General features: G+C 42.3%; 1 protein-coding gene across 3 annotated transcripts in view; it reads right to left on the minus strand.

The window, feature by feature from the left end:
* Window positions 1-76: 76 nt before the first annotated feature.
* The window catches only part of pkn1a (protein kinase N1a), a 48471-nt gene continuing 29463 nt past the window's right edge, over window positions 77-19084 (minus strand). For 2 of the 3 annotated variants that reach the window (XM_056372297.1, XM_056372296.1), the window contains exons 2-23: window positions 18491-18685; window positions 16355-16460; window positions 15940-16088; window positions 15260-15380; window positions 11767-11912; window positions 10866-11079; window positions 10066-10260; window positions 9334-9443; window positions 9073-9216; window positions 8634-8709; window positions 7831-7966; window positions 7382-7508; window positions 6666-6745; window positions 6093-6168; window positions 5425-5516; window positions 4858-5034; window positions 4145-4207; window positions 3638-3714; window positions 3382-3524; window positions 2627-2734; window positions 2405-2485; window positions 77-1991 (exon numbers count right to left, since the gene is read on the minus strand). In XM_056372297.1, the coding sequence (XP_056228272.1) occupies window positions 1788-1991; window positions 2405-2485; window positions 2627-2734; window positions 3382-3524; window positions 3638-3714; window positions 4145-4207; window positions 4858-5034; window positions 5425-5516; window positions 6093-6168; window positions 6666-6745; window positions 7382-7508; window positions 7831-7966; window positions 8634-8709; window positions 9073-9216; window positions 9334-9443; window positions 10066-10260; window positions 10866-11079; window positions 11767-11912; window positions 15260-15380; window positions 15940-16088; window positions 16355-16460; window positions 18491-18685 (2820 nt within the window). In that variant the 3' untranslated portion in view covers window positions 77-1787. The remainder of the gene's footprint in view (window positions 1992-2404; window positions 2486-2626; window positions 2735-3381; window positions 3525-3637; window positions 3715-4144; window positions 4208-4857; window positions 5035-5424; window positions 5517-6092; window positions 6169-6665; window positions 6746-7381; window positions 7509-7830; window positions 7967-8633; window positions 8710-9072; window positions 9217-9333; window positions 9444-10065; window positions 10261-10865; window positions 11080-11766; window positions 11913-15259; window positions 15381-15939; window positions 16089-16354; window positions 16461-18490; window positions 18686-19084) is intronic. The other variant, XM_056372298.1, reaches the window with a different exon arrangement.

Below are 19084 nucleotides of genomic sequence, written 5' to 3' on the forward strand. Positions count from 1 at the left end.
TGACCCATTCATTCAAAATGATGCAGTAGAAATGTATTTCTGCACTTCGTCAAAAACAGACTATACACACAAATACTGCAGTAGTAGAAGTAATATTTTTACTGAAATGCATTTCAGGTTTTTTTTAACTTCTCTTTCTGGTATCTGTACTTGCATGAACACTCTCATGCCCATAACAACAATGAACAGACATAATATTCACTCCAGGTTTTTTTTTTTTCTTTTTTATAAAATAAGTCATCTCATTCTCTCACATGGTTTTGTATTGTCATACACAAGATACGTAAAATCTACAACATCAGACATCCAGCTTCACAACAAACCTCTCCTGTACTCAGAAATGTTTATGTGCTATAGATGTTTATACCACTGGCTCATATTTTTCCAACATTAATGAGTGTGTTTCCCTCTAATGATAGTGTTCATTTAGAAATGTATTGCCAAGAGAACTTGTTTGCTTGGATCTAAAGCTGCTCTCACTGCAGCCAGCTCTCCAATTCTTTCTACTGTGGAAAAGTGGCTAGTGAGGTTTGTTTTGCTTGTGGCGCCACCCAGATCTTCAAAAAGTACTGAGATATCAATCAGTTTCGGTTAAAACAAAGATGATTTTAGCGCTGTGATGGAAACCGAACCCTGCAGTGACCACAGTGGGTAGGTTTTAACCTGTGGGTGGCTTAAGTTCTTCAAACAGACACAAAAACAACTGCTACAGCCAGTGTTTGATAAGTTTAAAGTCTGATGCAGCTGTCTTGGGGAGGAAAATGACTTCATGTTCACAAACCTCCGGGAGCATCTAGACAACTGGATGAATATGTCTCAAACCCATAATGGAAAGTCTCTTACTTGTTTATCAAGTCTTAGTGTTCAGATTTTTTTTCTCATGGTCATCTGTGTTTGCAACACATTTATATCAAATTATGATATGAATGTGTATTATCCCCAAATGTGTAATACCCCCCCCAAAAATAAAAAAAAAGCATGTGTAGGGTACTGAACAATACATTGACAGTCATCAAATATGACTCATTTGCAAATTGTTGTTGGATTTTGTCACAGAAATTAAAATCCAAGCAGCACAAATTTTAAAAAGTGGTTGGTAGACGTCCCAATAAAAAGGTCCATTGCAACTAAGTAAGACAGTGGTTCTTTACCCCATAGTTAACTCATATTTCGCCTAGACTCAGTCGGCCTGACTGAAGGTCATCAGCAATCGACTGATGAAAAAGCTCAGAGTACAAATTTACTCTGAACGTCACTAATTCCACTCCGACAAGGAAATCCTCTAAAAAGATCAGTTGAGAGTATTTCTGCAGCGCGGTGAATCACTGCTCCTGCTGCTGTATACAAAGGGTCACAAAATAAAAACAAAACTCTTTTCTGTGGAACAGATACAAGTACAAATGTAAGGCATTGGTATAAGAGGCCACTGAGCAACCTCCAGACAGTCAACAATATGAAGAGCTCGTCCTCTCGCAGCTGCACAGATGACAGGTGACTACACTGACACATAAGAGGATGGGAGGAGGCATTTCATAGGATAATGTTTACAAGATACACAAGTCACTGGTGTGTTGTACAACGACTAGAGAGGGGGTCTTCGTTCATCCTTCGTTCTTGATAGAACATTTAACCCCATCAGCTAATTGTCTCTCAGTCCTCGATCTTTAAAACCCTGCAGACACACAAACACACACTGACTTCCTTCAGTCTCTCCACATTCATTCACAGTGTAATTAATGGCAGACAAACAGTCAGCGGACAGTCAGTAGAGACTGTTGGTCCGCTCACTAGCAGAGGTCAGAGACGTAGTCAAAGTCCCGGAAGCTGTCCTGGTCTTTGCGGGAAAGGACGCGGGGTTCACGTGGAGGCGTCAGGGTCGGAGCTTCAGTGGTGAACTCCTCGTCAAAGTTACTGACGTCTTCTTTGCCCCCGATGGAGGGGACGAAGGGAGGGGGCACCTTCCTCTGCAGCAGTGCCTCCCAGTCCACATTCTGGAGAGATACGGAGAAAAAGAGACAAGAAATAAGTGAAAAGGTGGATTAGGAATCTACTGATCTTTCTCAGTTCTGCATATATTTCCTTTAACAGGTCAAAAAGGACAAGTAAAGCTGCCTGCTATGTTTTTAAGGTCTCTCTGCATTCACCTATCTGTGTTTTGCTGAAAGACGCTTTGACATGTAGACAGTTGGAGAACATGCCATGGAGGAATAATACAAGCAGAGACAACCAAAGCTTAGAGACAGAGCTGCAGGTGACCGGTTCTTCCCCCGCGGCTGTGCGAGTCAACACACCTTCAACACATCAGCACATCATCAAGGTCACACTCTCCTGTGGATAAACCTTTGCTCTTCCTCACCCATAAACCCCCCCCCCCCAAAAAAAAAAACAGCATTAGTGCACTTACTCTGAAAAATGGCTGCTTCTTCACCTCCTCTGCATCCTTCTCACCAGAGCCCAGTCTTCTCTCCGGGTTCCTCCTTAATAGCTGCTCGTGACAACACACACACACACGAAAGAATAAGAAATTGTAAGGGGATGCAAACTATGTTGGTGATTAATGTTTCATATATCATGTAAATGCAGCATTTGTCATGACAGTGCTGTGTATTTATGGGTATACTCTTACCCTTCTCATGATGCCAATAGCCTCAGTGGAGAGGAAGCGTGGGTAGCGTACTTCATCATTCACAATGCTGTCAAACACCTCCTCCTCATCATCCCCTGGGAACGGAGACTACACACACACACACACACACACACACACGGGAAGACACACAAAAGTACACTTAACGCAATAAAATCAATTTTAGAGGTTTGAAGTTCACAAATCAATGTGTTAATCACACTGAACATGTCACGTCACGTATAGAGAGACTTGTCATATCTAACACACACTGCATAAACACAGATAACTAGTGGGAATATAAATAGGGCATTTAAGAGGGAAGTTCAGCACATTTGCAATATACCACAATGAAAACCTAATTTTCATAATCATTCAGGATAAACCTTCATGATGTTATAAATGTACTTTCATTACTACTTTTAGGTTTGCACAAGAGTTTGATGACAACTTAGTTCCCAGGCCAAATTTCAACTCGTAATGTTGCAGTTATGAATTACGTGACCTAATTCTTAGACGGTCAACAGATCATCTTTTACTTATTTGGTCTCTTGTTAAATTCACTATTTTTTTTAGGCAATTTCAAACATTTCAGGATCTGGACGTGACATAATCCATCCTTCATATCTCCAGAGGAACAGCTACAGTCTGTGAAAGCACAGTGTGACATCAGATGCATGTGGTATCAGCCTCACAAGTTTGTAATGTGTGTTCCCATGGAGACTGTAAGAGGTTTGCGTATGTGGATTAGTTCTCACCTCTCCCACCAACATTTCATAGATGAGGACCCCCAGTCCCCACCAGTCTACTGCTCTGGTGTAGGATGTATCTGTTAGGACCTCTGGGGCCAAAAACTCTGGAGTCCCACAGAATGTGCTGGTTCGATCCCCGAAACCCATTCCTACAGACGGAGGCACAAAGGTGAAATTTTAGGCACGTTTAAGAAAATGGGACATGTTTTAGGCAAACATGAGAAATGAAATGAGCCCCTGTGTCAGTAACATCAGTATCCACCTTCTTTACACAGTCCAAAGTCAGCGATCTTCACATAACCATCTGTGTCTAGCAGCAGGTTGTCAAGCTTGAGGTCTCTGGAAGAGAGGGAAGGTGAAAAGATGTGGGTGAGAATCATTTCACCAAACACAGCAGAGCGTACATAAGGAGTTTAAGAGATACTAAAAAAACACTAACCCTTCATATTTAATGGGAAAACATAATCAGACAGAACTCAGATGTGAAATCAAGGGCATAGTTAAAGTTTAAAGATTAATTCCAGAAAAACCTTTGCATCATTTCTTTGTGCTATTGGAGGCTTCTTTTGAAACATTTCTATTCAGATCATTTCTGTTAATTGGTTCAAAAATCCAAAGTGAGAGAGGGAGCTTCTCCATTGGACCCCAGCTAAGATTTGAGTGTTTTTTTTTTTTTTTGTAATCAGTTTTGCTTCTGATGTAGACGTAGATGTCTCTTTTACACTTCACCTATTATGTGATGAGACAGATTTGTGTGCGTTCCACTCACCTGTACACAATCTTATGGTCGTGAAGGAACTGAAGTCCGAGAACCACGCAGGCCGCATAAAACCTGAGGTCAAACCAAAGAAACATTATTATACAGCTGCATCAAGGGGTGGGGGGGTGGGGGGGGCACATAACAAATGACACTAACTCTGCATTCAGACCACGAAGCACCACAACCAAAGCTACTGTCTGAGGGTTGACAAACAGCTGCTTGCCAGCTGTGGCACAGCTGTGCTCTGGGTAGGACACCGGCAATACGGCTGATGCACTGCATCTGTGGTTGTACAATGAAAATTGACACTACTACTACATAAAAAGTTGTAGGCTTTTGGTATTGGCCATGTTTACTGAAAATTACTGACTTTGTTGAAGCTACAAATTACAGAAATGAGGGTCAAAGGTTTTTAGTATGATGCATTGCAGTTTGATATAATACAACTGTTAACTATGGCCTCTAAAATGAAGATAAAGATAAATCTTTTCAGGGCTTTAACTATATAAAATGTTTATTCATTAGAACTACTGAGCAAATTTGTCACACAGAGCGTCAGAGGTTTGTGAATTACTTAACAGACTTGTGTAAGAGCCTGAATTTGTGGAATAATTAATCACACAAACAAATAATAAAAGATAAAATAAAATAGAAAGAAACTCTCTAATTATAAAGTCTCCATTTAGTATTTTCTTAAACACACATCTGCATGTTTTACGTACACGGCTCGTGGCTCTGTGAAGACGTCCGTGTGGATGTGCATCATCAGGTCACCTCCTGCTGTGTACTCCATAACAAAACACACGTGCTCTGATGTCTGGAAACACGCAAACAGGTTGACCAGGAAGGGATGGTGCGACATGTTCACGATCTCAAAGATACGCTTCTCGCACATCAGACTGGAGAGGCGAGGAGAGAAAAGGTGGAGAGGAGGAAGAGGAGGATGAAGAGGCAAAAGAAAGAGAATAAGCGAGGAATAAGAGAGGAAGGAAGGAGGTGTAGAGATGTAAAGGAGAAGGTGGAAATCAGAGAAAAATGAAGGGAGGAGAGGAAAAACAGAGGGAAAAATTAGAAACATTTACACATAATTAGTGTTTATTCTGGTCGATGAGACGCCCACACCCAAACCCACAGATGAACTGTAATCATGGTGATTTAAGGCACAGCCACAAAGATTTATACTGTGCAGTGACATGTATAAATGGAGCTCAGAGGATTCAGGCTAAAAAGCAGCAACACACACACACACACAAAGGAAAACGCAGAGTGATAAACACATCAACACACACCTTTCCACCTCATCCCGGGAGATGATATCCCCTTTCTTCAGGGCTTTGATGGCGTACATCGTGCCTGTCTTCTTGTACTCTGACAACAACACCTGGAGACGCACACACACAAGCAGCAAAAATTGACTTTTGAAAATGTACAAAACCTGTAAAAGATAAACGGAGCGCTTGTAGATGTGCATGCTCATTGGTTTAATGAGGCGCAGAAACAGAAACCTTTTAAAAATTTATCAAGATGTGTCAATAAGTTCAAGCTCCTGCAGCCATGACACCAGTTAAAAGTTTCACAAAGAGGAAACAAAGAAGGAAAGAAGCCATAAAATACAGGAAAAGGAGGAAAATAAGCTCAATAAATGCAAAGACAGGCAGATAATTACATGTAGAACACAAAAAGGCTTTTTACACACTGTCTTTTCTGTACGGTTTTCTGATTGTAACGTAAATATCATGTAACTCTCTGCCTGTTCCTTATTTCTACAAATATGTCAGCTGCCAGTCCAAGTCTTTTTGTGTTTTGTGACGTTGAAGTAACTACATTTGTGCACATCTTATATTCAACAACCCCCCCCTCCCCTCTTCGATACTGACCAGTTTGGTCGATTCTAAGTTAAATCTCTTGACATCAAAAATAAATAAATTCAGAAAAAGGCCCTGGTGTGAAACTGTACCTTCCCAAAGTGTCCCCTGCCCAACACGGCAATCAGCCGGAAGTCCTGGAGGGACAGAGGACCTTTCCTCTGCTTACTGGAGAGATGGACACACACAGTCAGCAGGAATATGTTGCAGAGGATAACAAAATACATTAGAAATATCATATCGACTGCTCAGAATACACGACAGCATCATCTGTCACGGGAGACACTGGAACTGTGAGAGTGGGAGCAGTAATGCTAATGGACAGGCATTTTTCAGAGAAGACATTTTTAACTTGTGATGGTATGAAAAGCACAGGTGTTACAAATAACAGTAACAATGCCTCTGGTAAACCACGGCAGACCGTGAGTCAGCATGAACAATACCAGGACCCGGAAGATGAGGCAGCTAAATGGAATTCAGCCATCATTCATTTTATCATTGACGTGTCAAAATGTCTTCTGTGAAAAGGGCCTAATATGAAGCAGAATATACACAGACAATATCAGTCTAAACAGACAATATTGTTGTAATTACATCGTTAAAAATACGGCATATAAGGCACATGTGAATGCATATGGAGTCAGTGTTTCTGCGTGAGTGTGTACCTGCTAACAGACGGGGTTCGGACAGGGCACTCGGGGGTGAGGTCTGGGGGGGAGAAGGGCTCGATGACTGGCGGTCGGTCCTGACGGGGGACATGCGAGGAAAGAGACATGAAGGAAAAGACGCAGAGAGACGTGCGGAGACAGAGGGAAAAGAGGACGGAAGATGAGAGACACGGTTTTATGACAACGGCTTAGATGTGATGGACAAACAGCACATTCTCTGATTCGCTCTTTGTTACTGCTCTGTATTTAAAACCTGACGCAAATCCCATCGAGGACAATCACACCGGCTGTGTTATTTGAATGTCATACGTGCGTCTCACAGAAGAGACTGAATGTTAACAGTCCACAAATCACCTGCCGTCTACACTGGATATTGTGAAAATATTAACTTTATCTATAATGATCAATTCCCTTTTCAATATGGGCTTTATAGGTTCACCTGAAAACTATTTTAGAAATCATTAGATCACAAATTAGATTAGGTCACAGATTTATCTAGATTCAAAATACAGTCCAAGTTCAACTTGAATATTAATTATTATGGCCTGGATTGTGGATTATTACATTATCCACTGATCAAACAGCTAAAACAAACAGTTACTCTTTTCTTTACTTGTCGATCAAGTCTTGGGCCTTTCGTTTCATTTTCAACAGATGGATTTCGTTTGTCCCACAGTGGATTTACTATAGTCGACCAAACCCTTCACACACACCTCCCCAATTTCCTGGGCTTCCTCTCTCTCTGTCTGTCTCACCGGAGTGTGTGTGTCCGTGTCTCTCCTGTAATCGCCTCTTATCGGAGAGTCTCTGTCCAGACTCAACTTCTCCACTGAGATCTCCCTGGAAGAATTCACACAGATACACACAAACACACAAACAGACCAACACGGCGATGCAGACAGACGAATGAACAGACAGAAACAGAACACAGAAGGGTTGTTAGACGTGGGGCAGAGAAAGCATCACATGCTTTATTCTTTGCCAGGAAACACAAGGAATAAGGTTCAAGGAACGCTGCTGCTGTTTGATAGCAAAGGCTGGCTGACGGCTATCAAATCGTCACAGGAAGATGCTGAGCGTGTGCACCTCTGCAACTTATGCACCATTTACTTGTGCTTGCTGTGTGTGTGTGTGTGTGTGTGTGTGTGTGTATGTGTCTCACCCGGAGTTGAGTGTTAGGCTGTGCGCATTGGGACTGTAGGTTCCCGAGTTGTTGACAGTGGGAATAGCGTTCCGAAGCAGCCTCACCCACGTGCCTATGTCCACGTTCATCTGACGAGCACGAAGGAATGCCTTGCCTAGAAACACATGAACGCACACACATCGAGAGTCACTAATGTATGTGTCACACAGCAGATCACCATCAATCAATCAATCAATCAATCAATCACACTTGCTCAAAGGAAAGAGTTACATTTACACCACCATCACAATTTCTTTTTTTAATACAAACTGTCCAACATCAGACCCCATCTCAGATTAGATGTTTTAAAAATCGTTACTTTCCCTGACTGATTAAAAGCCTCTTCCTGCATTGTGTAGTCATTGTTTTTCAAGTTATAAGAGTCCTAAAGGGATCAGGATTGCTATTAAAATACAAGAAAAATTATTTATTACATTTAAAATCATTGCCTCATATTTAGACCTTCTTAGTGAATTTGTATAAAATTAAATTATACTCCAAAACATATTATTCTGCTGTAAGTGACCTTTGTCTGATTTTAAGTATCTGTTTTACATCTTGTTTGGATGGAGAACTTTGTAAATAAATGCTGCATGAATAAATGTGTCATCAATGTGAAGACACGAGCGTATTCGCCACTAGGGGGTGCTGTGGTCTAAATGAAAATACAGTTGAGTGACAACTTGTTCGTCCTGAGGCTGCAGAGCAGAAAAGTGAAACCCTGTTATTTCCCCGTTCAGCTTATTTGTCTTTGTCTCCTGTCGGCTCTGTCTCTTCCTCACCTTGCTGCTTAGAAAAGACTTTCTTCTGTCTCTGGAGGCGAGGAACTCTCTCAATGACCGGGTTGAAAAAGGTCACCTGGAAAACACACACAAACATGAAAGATGAAAACATGGAGACTACACTCACACATTTTATTTTGAGATATCGCACTCAGATGGTTGAAACCTTTCAGTATCATATATCAAAGCAGTGCTTTGATGCACAGGTGCACCTGACAGCTTGTGTGTGTGCGCGTGTTTGTGTGTGGGGGGGTAGGTGTATGTACGCAAATTTAAATATCTTTTGTGTGTATTTATAGCACCGGCATAGATGGGTGTCATGTATACAGGGACATCTGAGCCCACTTCTGTGTGTGGTTGTCCCTCTTCCCACTTTTTGTTGTTCTGTGTCAGTTTATGTCAAGACGTGTGTGTGATGTGTGTATGTGTTGGCGTGTACCTCAGCCAGCAGCAGGCCCTGAGGCTCCAGCTCCAGCTGGACTCTGTGTTTCTGGTTGTCCAGGAACTCTTCAAGCTTCAGGTACTTCAGAGCACACAGCGAGCGGAAATCCTTCCAGTAAACTGCAATCTCCATCTCCCTCGACTGAGACACACGGATACAAAAGAGACATCAGTTTTGGCAAAACATGAACACAGCAGTTTTACTTTGGTCAAAGGGCACTCACATGCACTCTTCTGGTTTGTGTGTATATGTACTGACCCTTTCCAGCTCCACTGTAAAGGTCTGGTCCCAGGCCTGTTCTCCCACAGTCCTCCAAGCTGTCTGCCCCACCACTGTGTTGTCTAGCTTCAGCACAGCACTTACCTCAGCTGCGCACACACGCACACACACACACACACACACACACACCACACACACACACACACACACACACACACACACACACACACACACACACACCTCATTTTATTCCCTCCATAGGTGACATTCCTATCAAGTCCTGACCAGTACAAAAACAACAGCTACTGGAAGCACGTACTATAATACATAATACAATTTTAATATTGATTAATGAGTGTCATTAATTTCCTTGGAGACACAGCAGAGAGTGCAAGACATTAAAAAAAGCTGTTTGTGAATTGCCTACTCAGGGCACTGAGGCAATTCAGCTAAATTTGCTGATGTTGCTGTGTCCTGATGTGTGAGCGCTGAACTACAGGGCCCAACCTCAGCAACCTAAAGCGACTACTGCACGTCTCACCAGAGGAAAACAAAAGTGCCAGGCTGCAACTGTATCGTAATATAGTTAATATGGATTGGCTCCATTGAACTGACAGTACATGTAACACTACTGTATTTGTAAAGGGGAAAAAAATCATTTACATCTATCATCTTTGAATGAATTAAGTACATAAAGTCACAATATATGTATATATACCTTAAATGAGTGTTCACTAGAAATGAATGTCCATCAAATAGACACACACTTACATGAGAGCTCATCTGTCTTGCTGGGTGTCTTCCCACTGACTGAACCGCTCCGTCCATAGAGTCCCTTGCTGCCCCTCATGAAAGACCTTGTGTCTCCAGGGCTGTAACAGGGCAGCATGACAGCTGTCCCTTTATTGCGACCTGGGACCACCTCCAACAACCCCACACATCCCAACAGCTGCACCTGTAGGGTACCTGAAGACAGAGGAAAACCATTCAGCTACAACCAACTACAGACCGAAACACCAGCAGCAAGATTTAAAAAATCTATGCAAGTTCAGGACTAGAAATCTCTGTGAACACAAAGAAAGATATGCACTCTTTTGATTTGTAAACACATGCATATGCATTCATTAAGTCTGTGTATGCACTTGCACAAGCCAAATGTTCACTTCTAAAAAAAAGCTGCTGTACAGTGTTGTGTGTATAAAGGCAGATTAAAACAATCAAAGGAGTAAATCTGGGTGCAGCATGCCAGGTTTTGTTTAATTGTTTCAAAGAGCAGAAGGGAAAACCTCATCATACTCCCTCAAACAATAAAATGCCTCTACATAGACTCTAACTAATGGCTTCAAAGACTCTTTATAGTTTTACACAGTGGCAGTCTTTTAGTATGTCAACACCAATCACTTCAATGTTTTATGGTAAACTCTTGTGCTCATCTAAATGATGGAATACGGAGCTTTAAAATTTGCATTTGTACTTGTTGTGCAGTTTCATCTGATATTTGTGCAGTTAGGATTTAGGGACGTTGCTGAGCAGGCTATACGGGTGTTTGAGCTGTAATTTGTGTGACTTACCTGTGAGGGGTGAAGGTTTGTTGAGGGTGCTGTACTGGTTGTGGAGGTATGGGGCACCGTGGCGGGAGCTGAAGGCCGGGGAGGAGGCCAGGACCAGTTCCTCTTTGATGATGTTGGCCTTGGGGTGGTCCTCTGGTAGCTCCGCCAGACGCTGGTCCAGAGAGTCCCTCAGCAGGTCCAACCGCTGAGACGCCTCGCTGAGACGAGACTGCGCCTGCACAGCGTCGACACAGAGCAGCTTTAATATATATTAACATCCACCGGGTGAATGCTGAAATTGTTAAGTAAACTATTAACTCTCGATCTAATCTCACAGCCCTAACAATCCATCCCTACCATCCTATCATATGAATTATGTATTATGTATTATATATTATATTATATATTTATTTGGAAAAAACATAAGCCAGTATTTTCATCCAGTACCATCCTTCAAGAATGAAAAATGGGGTGTACCAGTAATGGATTTTCATTTCAAAACACTACAGACCAAAAGCCAGAAACCTCAGCACAAAGTAATAGAAGGGGTGAGTCACACTGGTACTGATCAACAACCCTTTCAACACCAACACAGATACAGTTATTTTGAGGGGTGGGGCAATACTGTATGTCATGTTGCAGCTGCTGTTGTGAAGATATCTCTTAAATGGTAGAGGGAGCTGAGACTGTGCAGTAGCTGAAAATGCTTTGGGAAATATCTGACTTCACAGAAACCTTTGGATTTCAATTTTTTTGCTTTGCGTCTCTGCTGGACCCCTAAAGATAAAGCTGATGGCACTCTTATCTGACACCATATAATTTCATGATGCTGTAATGCTTGTGTTTATACTAAAGTATAAACATATAACAAATAGTGTGTGTGTGTGTGTGTGTGTGTGTGTGTGTGTGTGTCCGGTCTAACCTCAGACAGGGCTTTCTTGTCCTGAACCTTGCTGGCCCCCAGAAGCCTGAGCACATTTTTGGCCCCCTCAGCGACAGCATGTTCCACCCTGTAGTGATGCCTCAGCTCTTCAATACGCAGCTCCACCCCGCACAGGTCCTGGTTACCTGCAGTGGTGAAGTGGACCAATCACATGAATGTGGACTGAAGATATTATACCAGTTTCTGTTGTTTTTAAATCACAATTGCACATTTCATTAAGTTAGATTCTATCGCTTGATGTTGAAACTAGTCGTTTGTTTTGGCAGCGGTGTGTTATGGGGAACTCCCTTGGGCATACTAAGTTAGGTTAATGCTTTAATGCATGTCATGCATTACACAACAGTCAGACAAAGAAAACATTAGCACCGCCTGGAGGGAGGTAAGCAGCGTCCATATCTCTCCACTGAGCAGCATTAACTTTAGCTCTGCCTCCAAATGGCTTTCTCCTCCCATCTCCCATCTTTAAAAGCAAACAGAGAAATAAAAAAATAAAAAACACCCTCTTTCGTGCATTTTATTTCTAAAAAATGCCCTGATTACTACCCCAGGTTAGCCAGCTAACATTAATAAGACAGATACACAGTTGTTTGCTACGCTAGAAAAAAAAAAAAATCACCTATCTGATTCTGATATCACAATTAAAAACAACTGCCATTGATACAAATGGTTTCATAAATCAAGTCCTGCTGACAGGAGAGATATTAAATATGAAAGACCAGTGTAGAAATGATATAAATAACTGTATAAGAAATCATATACTGGAAACAAAAGGGGCTACATTTGAAGTTTGTGATATTCACCTCCACTGTAGACTAATGGCCATTTAAAAATGAAACAGTTGCTTGAGATAAAACACTGACAATTGCTTATTTCGACCGTTAAATGAAAAGACCCGGTAACATTAAGTGGAATAAAAACAGAAAATCAGGTGTGACACGATCAGTCAAAAAGGAAAAACATACTCAAGCTCCCTCACTCAAAAAAGCAGGCCGGGGGTCAGCCTCAGAGTGACACCTGCCAAGCACAATTACAGCTAAGTGGTTAGCTTAATGGCACAGTAGTAGCCTCTCACCGTGGGCAACAAACACAACGGAGCACATAGATATGGAAAAAGGAGAGAGGGGGCATGTGATAAGGAAAAGGACAATAGGATAAATAGCATTCAAAAAAAGGTTCATTTGACTTTTAAATGTCAGGCTAGTGAAGAGGAAGGACCAAAGGACACAGAGATGTGATTGAAAATGATTTTTATGACTTATGAGCAGTTCAGAGCGTTGCATAAGACAGGAGAAGAAAGAAAGGAAAAGAGAAGGGGGTAGGGATGGAGGTGGATATGTATGCTTTTATCTCCTAATAAGGTGTTCTGCCTGGAGCCCAGACCCTGCTAGATGACCCCTCCACCGGGTGTGGTGCCTGGAGACTGTCTGTCTGTGTACACTATACACACAACCCGGTGGGGGTGTGTGAGTGCGTGGTTTAATGGAGAGAGTGAGCTCAACCAAGAAAGAGCCTGTGTAGGACACTGGCACAACAGAACCAATTGAGAAAGTACAGAGAGGCATACAGGATAATCTTATGTGTTTGTGCACAACTTTAACTAAACCCCATTAAAAGAGCACTCCACTTGTTTAGCATTGCACTGCTACAACTTTGCCAGACTTACAATTGACAAAAAAAGGATCACAATTGATCCAGCAGAACCAGAGATGTCCTCTTTTTTTTATTCCACACATTCTTCTTACCTGTCAAAACCTGGCGCCTACATTACCCACAATGCAGCTAACTGTTCAGTTGGACATTCTGCTGTGTTACACTAGTAGTGGCAAATGTCGCCTGGAGCCTCTAGCCTCAAGCAGAGACGAGCACCAGAGGTCTCACTTCTTTTTCTCCCATTTTCAAACTTGTAGTCTTCAGCCCCAACCACTGCTGACTCAAGTGACATCACCTGAGGTAGTTTATCAGATTTCACGCAGCTCTCTCTGGGGTCACAAAGCCTAGTACTCCCAAAGACCGATAAACAGACTTTGATGTTTAAAATCGGTGGAGTTCCCCTTTAACTACAAAATCATTGCTGCTCAGTCTGGTCATAAACAGCTGTAATACTATTTTTATCACATTACAGCAGCAGAGGGAACTTTGGATCAATGAAAACCCTGCAGGTTTTCCACATGGAAGCCACAGAGGGATAAAGTGTGGCCTTAAAAGGCCCTTAAATAATCCTTCCGAATGGCCATTATCTTCTTGGCCTAAAAAGACACGGCCTTTCCTCACAGCCATCAGCTCCCTCAGTCTGACATGAGCAGAAAGGAATATACGGCCTCAAAGGCCCCTCCCACTGTTTTCTCCCTGCTCTCCTGCTGCAGTTAACCAACCCACCCACCTCTCCTGACCGTCAGCAGTGTGTTCCCAGCAGAGGGGCCGTAATGGTCCACGGCACTCACCGCTCAGCTTGGGCCACATATTCTGTTCAGTTGCATCAACACGGCAACATCCACATAAAAGCACTTCCACACATTTAATACATGCAATCACCCGCCCAGACAATGTTGTGCCTCTGCCTCTGCGTGTGTGCGTGCGTGTGTGTGTGTGTGTGTGTGTGTGTGAGAGAAAGAGACTTTTCATGTCCTGGTCCTTTTGTTGAAAGGTTGGATTTTTTTTTAGTCTACATCTGTGTGTGAATTTGATTGATTGTGGTAATGTGCCAGGTGGGCCATTTCACAGGCTTTGTATCATTCACACACATATTTGTCCACCCCAACCACTCACCCCCCCCCCCCACACACACACACACACACACACACACACACACACACACAGATGACAGTCTATTGTGTATCAAACCCTAACCATCCTCTTCATCTTCTTCCCCACAAGACCTGGGCTGAGAAATGTGAAAACAGAGAGACAGCTCTTGATTGATCTGTTTCTGCAAATGTGTGTCTGCGAATCTGGAGCCACTGCTAAGAACTAAATGTTTGACATGCAGAGAAACAGAAAGACTGCAGATCACATGAGAACATGAACAAGACCCAGCAAAAAGCATCCTGTTAGTGCCAGCTGCCCACTGTCATAAACCACAAAGTATAACGCTTCGGTTTAAGATGTCTGCTATCACAGGAAGAAAAACAGTTCAGCTCACATGACACTGACAGATGAACAAAAAATTCTGTCCAAGAACAATAACAGAATGTCTGTCAAAATTATTAGTGTATGTTTTTTGTATATGTCTCTTTTTGTCCGTTCCAGGGTTTTATGTGTAATATACAGTATGTACAGTATTTAGCATTTCATACTGCAACCACAAGACCAAATGTTGTAAACATTTAAATGTTATGCCAACAATATACAAGCCACCAGGGCGAGTTTCCCTTATTGTGCAAGACTATTGTCACAAGTATGTTTTGCAATACTGGTACAACATTGTGTCAGCTATACTTTGTATACACTCATTTAGCCAATCACTCAGACTTACCCTGTGTGTCGTCATTGTGCTCGGTGGCCTGCACAGCCTTGCGGATTTGCATGCGGATAATGTCTATTTTGGTTTTACTGTCCTGCAGCATTTGCTGGGCCGTCTGCAGCATCTTCTTATCCTGATTGAAACAGGAGGGAAACACTCAGCGAATCACGTGATCGGAAGCTACAAATCCATATATCATAAAACTAGAAAGATGTATGACAGATCAATGGTGCTGTCACTTTATCTTACAGTTTTACAAAAACACAGAGAAACTAGGAGAGGAGCGTTTGTGTTTCTCTCGTGTTGATTTATTGAATGAGCCTCAAAGTCTTCTTTAAGGTCTCTCAGCAGTGAAACACAAAAGAACTAAAGGGTGTGAGAGCAAGGTGAAGGGTAAGGTGAAACAGATGCTGCTGGTGATATGGTGTGTGCGCAGGGGAAGGGTTCTTGTGTGTCACAGGTTATATGCATTTAGAGATCAACATCTGAGTCAGCAGATCGCAAGGTTGTTGATAGCGAAGGTGCACACACAAACACTGTGAGTTATCAGCCACCTGGGGGAGGGGTATGATGCGTGCGGCCTGTACCCTTCAAAATATTATCCTTGTAGTCAATGATAAGTGTGTTACACTTCGTCTGGTTGTGTTCGGGTGTGTGTATGTGCATGTGTGGATAGAGTCGATGTCCTGTACCTTGGTGGATCCATTGGCGTAGATGGGTATCATGTTCTCAACTCCCTGTTTGACTTTGAGCTCAATGTTGAGCTGTCTCTCCAGGGCAGCGATGCGCTCCTTGTGGGCTGACGTTCGGCTCTCTGCCCCAGGAGACTGAGGACACTCATCTGTGGACGAAAGGGAAAGGTTAGAGATGATATAAAAAAAGGAGCAAAATAAGGGTTCACATGCTGTGCTCCAAAATGAAAATGCTCTTGAGGGAATTTCCTTTAATGCCAAATAATATTGTTGCACTCTTGAATTTTAATAGCAGAATGTAAAAGGTTAATATCCTGCAATACTGGAGCAGTTTTGACGACTCTGTCACGGTTGTCTGGAACAAAAGCACGTGGTAGATTTAACAACAAGGAGTTACAGTTTATGACATACATACCTTTATTCTCCTCTCCTCCCTTAACCACAATGTGAGCATCCAGCTCCTGCAGCTGAGCGTGCAGGTTGTCCAGTCTGCGGTTCGAAGACCGCAGCTGACTGTCCACCTGTAGACAAAAACACTGCATGAAGCCTCCTTTCATTTCCTTTCAGGGAAATTATATTATAACACTACATCTTATTTTCTGTATAAAAACATCAGTATACCAGCGTAGCAGTAAAACAAGAAAGAGCAGGTGTTTGTCTTTGAACTGGTTCTACAAGAAAACACTAAGCTTTCAATTCTTCTCCTGAAATACCAGAAAATCTATTTGATCCTTTAAGTCAATTGTTAAGCTTCCTGACAAGTCTTCCCATCTTGAAGTTGGCTCTCTGTCTCAGTTTTGTTTAACGTGCTTAATTTAGACATAATGTAAGTCTGCAAGCAGCAACAGGCAAGTAGCTTAAAACCTTGTTGAAAAGGTCTCCATTAATGTAAATGCTGATGGGTAATTTGTTGAACAATCAGGGAACTTATTAGAAATAAAGTTGGCATCTCTCCGTGTTAACTTACTCTAATCAAACCAGTATAAATACAGCCGAGTGAACTATTGTGCCTTATCTTTGAACAATCCTGACCTTCTATTTACATGTTTTTCTGTTTCTGTTGTCAGAAAATAGAGCAAATTTGAAACAGTGATTAAAACGTGGCCAATTAACACTACATCTTAACTTTCAAGCTGCTGCTCTACATTGCTAAAATCCTGATTTTATAAATGCGAATTTGTCAGACAAAATCAGACTGTGCTGTGATTTGATTATATGTTCTTGTAAAATGATCTCTCAGGGAGAAAGTTAGAAGCGACTGAATATCTTTCTTATTTTGTCTCTCACACAGCGCACAGTCTCTGTCTGGGTAACAAACTGCTGCTCTGCCTCTCTGCCACTCACTAAGCAGAGTAGATGTGAGAGAGGGCATTACTGGTGACTCTTCCCTAATTAGCCAAGGTTTATCCAAAGAAGTTTCTAGATTTGTTGCTAAGTGCTTTTTTAAAAAAAAATCTCTAAATCTAGCGAAAAAATGCGCTAAGTTGGCAACACTGCAGGCTGTAGATGCCCCCTAATAGAAACTGTTTGCATCAATGAACTTTGAAACAGCAGTAGCCAATGGGGAAACTCCAAATCAGTCACGTGGTGTTCAGCTGACCATTGGTGGAATTATGATCACTCATCTCTAACACACTCACGAACATTTGCGTTTACAGGGCTGGACCCACCGTTGTAGTCCATCTGAATATGCTAGTATAATGATCCATGCTCAGTGAACTGTTGCTTCAATCATAAAACTACAACTCCAGTTTGCAGTAAACACTTTTTATTGACAACAATTTGTATACAAAATCTAAGCAACCGTCTTAAATTCCTCTCTTGATATCTAAAATCGCCCGTGAGCAAAGCATTTAATCCTCCAACTGCTCGAGTGGTGCTGCTCACACTCTCAAACAGACAGAGCCTGGCACTGCTGCTGCTTCCCAGCAGATGTACTGGGCAGATCCAGGAAGTAAACGTGTGAACCTGTGTGATTGTGAGGCAGGGTACCGTGGGAATGCCCTGCCTCATGATGTGGAAATATATGGTCAGTGAGCCTGGTCGAAATATTGGTCCTCTGAGGATTTAAAAATCATCGTCAGATCCTACAGAAAGTCCCAACTATATGTAAAGACAAACAGGATAAAGGCTCAACATACCAGTGTCTGATTCACCAGCCACTGTTCTAGTCACAGTCATTAAACTGGTTTCCTGAAGTGATACTGACGTGAAAGTCTATGATTTTCCAACTTTAAAGTTGTCAGAGTGCTTCCATGATCTTATCATTTTATTCCTGCCTTGTTTGTTACTGATAATTTGTCTGGGGGGATGAAACGTTGGGTTCCTGCCCATTTCTGTGCTTGCTGTTAAGAATAACAATTTGACGCATTCTCATATATCCTGGTTAATTGTTTTCTTGGCAAACCCCTGACGTTCCCTGTTGATACTTCAGATCTTCTATTACCAGTGGGAAACCTGTTTTAAAGCTCACTCCTACTAAACATGAGACTTGTGGTTAGATAAAAAACACCAGGGACCTGCAGAGGATCTATGGGCGACTGTGGCTGACCTGCTGAGCGTTCCTCTTGTCAGTCGTCGCCCTGCGCAGGTTCTCCGCTCCTTCCTTGATCTTCAGCTCCTTGCGTATCTCTCTGCGGATCCTCTCACGCTGCTCGTCCAGAAGCTGCTGCACACTGGAGTCCGAAAAGTCTGATTTCTCGTCTAGACCGAGCTGCTCCAGAACCGACAGCCCACCTGGGTCACTCTGGACAGGTGGACGGAGAAGGAGAGAGGGAGGGGGAAAACAAGGAATATGCAGGACAAATGAAAGAGATTAGGCAACGCAATTATAAACAGAATAAAGATTGCTGTTTTGAAAATACAAGGCTTAATTTACAACATAATCAGCCTGGTAAGAGGAGGTGTTGAGAGTGAAGCAGACAGAAGAGGAAGAGATGGTGAGCAGGATAAGACAGTAATAGGAGGAAAGAGATAAAGGGGGAGAGACGACAGTCATAGGTGAGAGAGGGAAAAGGCCAGAGTTGGGTAAGAAGGAAAAAGAAAAAAAAAAAAAAAAAAAAAAAAACTAGAAAAGGAAGCCAGAGGATGGGAAAAGAGACAGCAGCAGTGAGGAATGACAAAAATCTTGTTCAGCCATTGTTTA

The sequence above is a fragment of the Seriola aureovittata genome, chromosome 3 (genome assembly GCF_021018895.1).
Source record: "Seriola aureovittata isolate HTS-2021-v1 ecotype China chromosome 3, ASM2101889v1, whole genome shotgun sequence".
Taxonomy (NCBI): Eukaryota; Metazoa; Chordata; class Actinopteri; order Carangiformes; family Carangidae; genus Seriola; species Seriola aureovittata.